General features: G+C 45.4%; 1 protein-coding gene across 1 annotated transcript in view; it reads right to left on the bottom strand.

Annotated features, from left to right (window-relative positions):
* Nucleotides 1-7976: 7976 nt before the first annotated feature.
* Nucleotides 7977-8847, bottom strand: part of LOC311328634 (cadherin-20-like) — a gene marked incomplete at both ends in the record, with an annotated part of 9335 nt that continues 8464 nt past the window's right edge. The window contains 2 exons of the mRNA XM_084461303.1: nucleotides 7977-8497; nucleotides 8822-8847. The exon at nucleotides 8822-8847 is cut by the window's right edge and continues 226 nt beyond it. Of these exons, the coding sequence (XP_084317429.1) occupies nucleotides 7977-8497; nucleotides 8822-8847 (547 nt within the window). The remainder of the gene's footprint in view (nucleotides 8498-8821) is intronic.

The following is an 8847-nucleotide window of genomic DNA, read 5'->3' as shown; positions in this document are numbered from 1 at the left end:
AAAGTTGGAGGGGTAGGGGCCCACACCAATATTCTTTAAAGGGGCCCAAAATTCATAGCAAAGGCCCTGCTACCAGCTAACCACCACTACCAGCTAGCCACCACTACCAGCTAACCACCACTACCAGCTAACCACCACTACCAGCTAGCCACCACTACCAGCTAACCACCACTACCAGCTAGCCACCACTACCAGATAGCCACCACTATCAGCTAGCCACTCTAGCTAATTTTCGGCAAAAAGCTTCTGGAGCCTCCAGTTGTTCTCTTTTGTGCCAAACCTCTCCAGTGCGGACGTAGGTCTCTCATTTTTAATTTTGAGTTCTCGAGAGGTTATTTTGTGAAAAAGTTTTCAAGCTCTCTTTTTTTTTTTTTTACAGTTGTTGCTGACTGGCTGTTGCTGCTAAGTACAGTAGCTAACGTCGGATAACTTGATACTTATGGTGCGTTCATTTATAACTGGGAGGTGGCAAATTGCGACTTGCTACTAGGAATGATTAAATAAAATGCTGCATAAACTCGGACTTCCTCGTCGCAAATTCTGATATGTTTCTCAGCCCCCAGTTGCCGGCTGATGTCAATATCATATTATATCATCATCATATCAATCGCTATAGCTCAAATGCACACAGGTTGGAGGTAGGTATTTTGCCACTTGCGACTTGCCACCTCCGACCACAACGCACCATTAATCATGGTTTGACTGGAAAGAAGCCTGAGCTTTAGCTAGAGGCACCTTGACGAATCACAGTTTAGTTCATTTTATTTTTGCTCATAGTTGTTCAGAAAACAGAATCTGAAATGACGGAATTAATAAAAAATGTTAATTGGGATATTATTTTTATTTTGGGGAGGGGAGGGGGGGGGCAGGCCTCCCTTGGCATGAAGGAGAAAATGTCACTGCTCTCACTAGATGTTCTTAAATAGATCAACATTTCAGGGCCCACACATTTTTTTTCATAACTCAAACTCAAACTTGCCCAAGGAAAGGGAGCGATTCTGTTTGGTGCTGAACAAGATAGTCCTATTCACCTGGACATGTTTATTTAACACCTTCAGATATTTATCAGGAATACAACTGGCCCACACAAGTACAGACACTATTGACGGTCTGACACGATCAACGACTTTCACGAGCAGACTCTCCCAGGAATTTCAAGATTTATTAGACTGGCAGTTCAATAACCTATGAACGTTATCACCATGCATACAGCAACATTTAAACACCAAGGATAGATAATATTTCATATCAACACCCCTCCACACCAGAACTCTCTCTATAACAGCCTCTCTCTCTCTCTCTCTCTCTCTCTCCGCGGTCTTCCCTCAGCGTTTTTCTTTTTCAGCGAGTGGTGTTCAGTCGTAACGCCTGTGCCGCTAATACACTATAGGTGCCAAGTCCAATCTGTCAGATCCGGTCTCCCCATCATCCTCGGCAGAGTTTTTCTCAGCGAAAAAGAGCAGTCTTGGGATCGGCGGGGATAGCGCAAACCAGAAAATTGGCGATTTGGAGGTCATGGGGCAGGGGGCTAGTCAGGGGCCAGTTAGATATCTGTTTTCACTTACCCTTCCCTGACATAATCCATCACCGGCCCCGCCCCCACAGTGAACGCCTCGCCGATCGCCCTCACTCTCCGCCCATCCCTCTCCCCCCTCCTCTCCTCTCCTCCTTTCCCTGTATGTGTGTGGTACTGAGATAAAGGTGTTTGTCAACACCATTAATAATAAAAGGTGCAACGCTAGTGGGACTGGTGTGTGTGTGTGTGTGTGTGTGTGAATGTGAATATGTTAGTTGCGCAGTCATTTATCTGAATGCATAGAGAAAATATTTTATTGATATAGCCTGGGATGAACTGAAAGTAAGGCTCTGTGCTCAGGGGTGTCAGAGAGAGGGAATGATTTAGGGGGGCCCCAGGCCGAGAGGGGCCCATAAATGTCTGGGTGCGGACAGGGCTCTCATTGCCCAAGCCTCTTTGTGTCATTTTAATAGAATTGAGAACACTACAATCAATAGAATCTGTGAAGAGAAATACAATGTACATCCATTAAATTGTCAAATCTGTCAATCTGTGCCCCCCCCTCTCCCTTTATAAGAAATGGTTCACTCCACCTTAGTATAGTAACAGTTGCAGTTCAGATGTAACTTTTGTTTCAACATTCTGTTTGCAAATACTCTACATTTCACAGGACAGCATACTGAGACCAAGTAAGATTAAACCATGAGCTTCTCGTCTCAGAAAAAAAGACACATTTTCGTGTCGAACATGGCCCCATCCACTTCCATTGTAAAGAAATTTGAGCCCGCCGAAAATCTCTGTCTAGTTCAATACTGGAATGATCAGTGAAATTATGGTCTCTATGTGTCAGGTTCATGGTTGATAGACCGCAAATAGGGCTAAATGTCCAAAATAGCATAATTATCCTAGCAGTAGATGTTCGCTGTCACATTCGATTGAGCAAGCTCCTGTAAAATGCTTCTCTATTGGCTAAGAACATTTACAGAGCAATAAACATGGGCTAAATACTTCATAGGAGAGACATTACTATCAGTAGAGTAGATGAATAGTTACAGAGATGTTGCCTACATGGTAGGCCATTATGTGTTAGCAGTCCTTGTAGTCCATAATAGGATATTTAAGTGAATCATATAAAGCACTATAAGCACTTAGCAGAACAGGCTCATAAAGAATGTAGAGTAAACTAGGTATAGCTGCTAAGCAGAAGTGGGGAGACAAAAAGCAGAGAGCCTAGAGTAAAAAAGGTGGGGATGACTTGATAGGGACAGCTGGCGACAGATAGGGGGATGGAGCTGGACACGAGGATGGCAGGGGGCCTCTCCAGGACCCATGGGGAGACATTAGGAAGACTTTGGCCGGGAGAATGGGGGTGGGGGTGGGGGGGGGGCGTCTTCGCCGGACCTGGGTGTAGTACAAGAGGGGGAGACACTAGGGAGGAGAAGGGAAGACGGGCTTAGTAGCTGCACTGGGTCTTTGCAGCAGTCAGGGGGATTTCTACTGGATACAGGGTGGCCTGCAGGAGACGGGGTGGGGGGGGGGGGGAGCATTTGGGGGGGACCTGTTTAGAGTATAAGAGAGAGAGACACTAGGGAGGAGGGAGGAAGGCAGGGTTAGTGGCTGCACTGGACCTCTACAGCAGACACGGGTTTCTATCGGACTCAGGGTGGTCTGCAGGTGACACGGGGGCATCTACTGGACCTGGTTAGAAGGTAGGGGGGAGAGGTAGTAGAGAGAGGGGAGGTAGAACAGGGTCAGTAGCACGCAGAGCCAGGTAGGCAACACAGGTTTCCACCAGACCACGCAAGTCGCTGGGCAACAAGCATCTGTATACTGTATACATCTATATACACAGCGCATACAAGGATATACAGTCAATCCCTACTTTACTCAACGTGAACTGAACACGCTGAGCTTGAATTTGTTCTCAGTCCATGTTGCCATGGTGTAAACATCCCATCCAGTGAGACAGGATGACAAAGCCCTCAACCAGCCATAGTCCCACAGGAGCTGCAGAGAGTTGCTCAGGATGCAGTGTTCATCCTACGGCTAAGGAAGCACATGTTCTGCCGAGGCTTAAGAAGATAAAGTGAAACGAGCCCGTCAATCTGAGCGGATGATGAGTAGGGGAAGTAGGGATGAAAGAGGGACGAGGGAGAAAGAGGGATGGGAGAGAGAAAGAGAGAGAGAGCGGGAAAAGGAGAGAGATTAGTATAGAGGGGAAGAGAAAGGAAAAAGAGAAGGAAAGTGAGGAGACAGAGAGAGAGAGAGAGAGAGAGAGAGAGATAAGGAGTGGATCAGTAAAAGTACATGGCGGCGATGTGGGTCTGTATTGTCTCGCTCCTCTAACTCCTCGTGTCAAATGGGTTGAACCCGCTCATCTCTCAGGGGCCTGTTTGTCTTTCTGCTTCCCCACATCTCTGCTCACAGTTTGTTTTTCCAGACACAGTGTTAGAGGGATGATGTATTCAGTGCACTGGGTCTGCCAGAGTTTAGCCATGGCAGGATTAGAGCCAGAAGGCTGCTTGTCAACTTCCACTGCAGTTCGGAGACTCCCCACTGTCCTTTAAGGTAGATGGAACACTGGAGCTTAATGGAAGACACACTTAACCCCCCGGCTTATACTATATCCTAAAATCCCCACTATCCAGGGGCTGGTAGCTGAAGGTGAGTGGGGCATGTGGATATGAATTAGTGTGTGTATGTAAGAAGGAGAGTTTGAATTTTGGGTTAATAATTGAGTGTGTGTGTGTGTGTGTGTGTGTGTGTGTGTGTGTGTGTGTGTGTGTGTGTGTGTGTGTGTGTGTGAAAGTGTGTGTGTGTGTGTGTGTGTGTGTGTGAGTGAGTGTGTGTGTGTGTGTTTGGGGGAGGCAATGTGTCGGACATGGTTCTGAAAGAAGCTAAACAGGAGACGGAATGAGAGATTGCGATGCACCGACAAGTTCTCTGGAGAATTAGGGATTTATGGAAACACATATTTATGAAAATTAGGTCAATCGTCAGTAATACACAGTAATAGCTGTTTGAGGGGGAGCGGATACACAGACTATCTGAACTGACGTACAGATTTATGCGTGCTAATGTATATGATGTTCTCATCCAAACTAATTACCCCACTTTCTGTTGAGCTGGTTGACAATTTGACATGTAATTTGTCCGATGCACCATAAAGCAGTGTACTAATGAATAAAGAATGTTACCATATGTACACATTCTGTACTCTACTGTAGTCCTTTTCCAGAAACAACACAGAGAAACAAGCTCACCTTATAGGGCCTCTACCACCCATTTTATAATAACATCTCGTCAAGGTGCTATGATGTCACACTAACTTCCTGTTTACATATCCGTACACAGTACGTAAACACCCAACTACCCAGAAGGCATTTTAGTTGGTTTATGCATAATCTAGATTAACAGAAAAGCCCTAAGGCAAGGGGTGAAGGCTGTTTGGTCAGCTTCTTGAAGACATTTGATTAAATCAAAAACATCAAGATTTAGATTATAGTGAGACTCCCTGTTGTGAGCTTTCATGCAAAAGTGAGGGAGTCTAGAATAGATGTATTTGCAGTACATGCATATCTTCAGGATTCTTCAACAAATGGAAATGAATACAAAGACGGAAACCGACAAAACTGAACAGTGGTGTGTAATTGTATTTCCCCTCAAACTGCATTTTGATTTGAAAGCATAAGAAGTGACTAAAAATCCTGGGAATGTAAGGCCCATCTTCTGTGTAATTTCATTCTTGATTGCTACTCAGCAGGTGAGCGTGAGCCACACATGCCTCACTGATTGCACTATTATACTGTAGCTTTTCAGGCTGTTGTACTGGCTGTTCAAAGAGGCAATTTACACCTGAATTCTGTCAAATGTATGAAATATCTACACATTTAAAATGACTGAAAATTTGGGGTTGGGGAGACTGAATTGTAAATGATTTGTTCAAAAGTCTGAAAACTGGGTGTGGTTTAACTGGTCACACCAGCAGAGCAGCCTTTCATTGCAGAGTAGCATTTCATTGTCCATGGTACCTACAGTATGACAAATAAAGAATTCTTGAAACAGAATCTAGACGCTGCTCGTGGGCATTAGGCGACTTGCCACAAGCCCAGGCAAAATCCCCTGTGTCTGAAGCCCAACATGATTGTCACATTTTTGTAGAACGAGACCTGGAATGATGTATTTTTATTATACCTAAGTAACAGCTTTAAGCAAAAAAAAAAAAAGTGTTACCTAAAAAAACCTTTAAAAAAAGTGTTGATTTTGTCACATTGGTTTCATTTCTTTTTCTTTGACATTAAAACTATGACTATATATTTTAATTGACATGAATATATATTTGTATAGAGCCTCATATAATGACATCTTACTCTGTAGCTGTTATTGTGAAAACAATCAGATGGAACAGTCTTATTTTTATTCTCTGTTAGGCCTTAGGCACAGGTACAGGAAGTCGATGTGGAGAATTAACTTTTAATCAACACTAAACCCAATTGCCTCAAAACAAAATAAGTCAAGCAAATTAAACACTTTAAGGGAAACTGTAATGAAAACAGAATCATCTGCAATAACACTTTAGAGGACAATTTAGCATGTGATTGCAAATTTAAATAGCTCCTTTATCTTTTGAAAGGCTTACATTTCTGCCATGCTTCAGGGGAATGCATAATGTTCCTCGCAAGCTTGAGAGGTAGTTTGTTATTCCAGAGTTCTCTCTCACAGAAAAGTGCTGCAAACCCCAAAGGTCCCCAAAAGTATGAAGTCATGTGACTGACACTTGAAAGAAGACATTCAAACAACCAAAATTAGATTTTCCTCTTTTATTATGAAGTATACAAAAAATATCTACATTCAAATACCACTTACTGCAGCGTGACTGACACCACATAGATTTCAAGTAGATTCCATCCAATCAAAATTTATAAAAATTCTCATCCTTTTCCCTCTATGAACAGTACTTTTTTTGGCGTTATTTTGCTGACATTTTTTTTTCAGTTGTTTCTTTTTACATTTGGCACTTGAAGTCAAAATCGGTCAAAAGTTCTCTCGATTGGAGGATTTAAGCCACAAGTGTGGACGGCACGATGCATTTACAGGAAAGACCAAACCCTCTTGATGTAGAATTATTGTGGGCATAGTGGCAGGATGAGTACCCAATAACAATAACATCCCCACCATTGGTTGGTTGTGCTCAACCCGTTACAGTAGGCCTGGACACTATGCTTGGGATGTTGACCGATAGAAGGAGGTAAACTTCCCAATCAATGCTGAATCATCTCCACATACTGTTCATGTCCTCCAGCTGTAGTACAGTTCCCTGCCCCTTACGTCAAAAGAATACTTTTAAAATTGCCGCCCATCTCCAAATACATAAACACGACTTTCAAAATGGCCACCTTCAGGTATGTCCAAACAAATTCATGATCATGCTTCCTGCTCTCACCAAATTAAGCAGAGTTGAAGATACAAAGGGTTCAAAAGAACAAAAACTTTTAGACAATACTTTGAAACATATCCACCTTAAAATCCACTGGGGACTACAGTTTACATCTCCCTTGCATGGCTGACAACACAGAAAAACACAAGGAGAAATTGTCTTTGAAAACACACCAAAAGGGAATAGCATTTAGACACCTTCAAAATATTTGTTACATCATAAAGTTGGAACATTTGTTTTATCTTCTTTTTTCTGCCATCCCGTTAGTACGATGTTGGTTTTTATTTCCAAAATAAGTTATATTAGGAAATATAAATATAAAACAGCACATAAAAAAAAGAAATAAATTAAACACTGCCACACATCATGGATCTACAGGGAATTAAAGATTGCAGTTTTGAAATCAAAATGGTGGCAAAAATAACATCACAATTATTTACTCTTTTTTTTCCATCACATAGTGGCTTGAATTACAAATATAAGTGAAACTCGACCCGGAAAATATGAATAACAGAAATCTGTGGTTGCGAGTTTTTCCCCTGCGTTTTTGCAGGTAAGGCTAGACTGAGTCCCCCCCCTCCCTCCCTCCCTCCCTCCCCCCCTCCCGCCATCCTCCTGCTTGTTTTCATCTGAGGCACGTCGGACCCTTTGAACCAAAGGGCTGCCGAGCCCAGGACTGGGTCAGTGCGTGGATACGACGTGTGCTTTGAAGCCCTTCCTCCCTTTGATGGCCTCGTGAGCCCGTCGGTCCCGGCTCCTCTGATGCCCCCCGCCCGAGGGTGTGATGGTGGCCCGCGCCACGCCACGCCACGCCTTCAAGGCTGCGGCCGATGCTCGGCGCAATCGCAAGTGCTACAGTCGCAGGTGTGGGGGCCGAGCACACCTGAATTTCAACACCATCACTCTCTCTCTGCTTAAGTCTCTCTCTCTCTCTCTCTCTCTCTCTCTCTCTCTCTCATTCTCTTCCTCCAGATAAATGATGTTTGTAGGTGAAAGGTAAGATTATGTCACTTCCTGTCTGGCCTACCACATGGGGGGTGAGTTAGTCTCCAGCACGCCGTACATCTCCGCCAGTTTCCTGAAGCGCGGCCCCCAGTCGTTCAGGTAGTCGTACTCGTGGTCGGCGTTGGACGCGCCCGACTGCAGCGAGCTGAGTGACTCGGCCACCGACCCCTCCCCCTCGTAGGCGTAGGTCTGCAGCGAGTCGTAGGGCGGCGAGCACGGGTCCAGGTCTGCCTCCAGGAGCTTGGCGAGCACGTAGCCGTGCACGTTGCTGTCGCCGCCGCCGACCACGCAGGCCTGGGGGACGTAGCGCGACAGGCTCTCGATCTCGGGGAGCATGTCCTGGCGCAGCACGGCGCCCGGGGGGCGGTACGACGCCTCGCGGGGGTTCCACATGGCGGCGATGTCGAAGGCCTCCGTGTCCTCCTCGCCGCCGCCCTCGTCGTCGTAGCGCACGATGTTCTCGTGCACGTTCTCCTCCTCATCGCACAGGTAGGGCTTCTTACGGTGGCTCCGAAGGGACAATATGAGCAGGATCATCACTGCATAGAAACATGGTCAGATGAGATGAGCAGGTTAGAGTTGGCTTTTTGAAGTATGCTATGGGTTGCTGTATGCTTTTGTTTATGCATTAATTAGTCTTTATTATACCAGGATAGTCTTGTTGAGATTTAAAATCTCTTTCTGAAGAGACCGAGTGTAGGCCTGAGAATGGTAGAAAAAACGAGCAGTCTGATTCGACGTGCACCGTCTACTTCCGCACGGCGGACGCGGCGTCGTGACTACGGCTAACCCCCCCCCCCCCCCCTCGGCCCGGTGCGGACCAGCCTCCCCCCCCCCCCCCCCCCTCCCCGACGTTGACTCACCCAGCAGGACGAAGATACAGGCCAGG

This window comes from Borostomias antarcticus, assembly GCF_949987555.1.
Source record: "Borostomias antarcticus genome assembly, chromosome: 2".
Classification (NCBI taxonomy): Eukaryota; Metazoa; Chordata; class Actinopteri; order Stomiiformes; family Stomiidae; genus Borostomias; species Borostomias antarcticus.
The sequence above is the reverse complement of the archived record's forward strand: the minus strand, read 5'-3'. Positions and strand labels throughout refer to the sequence as shown.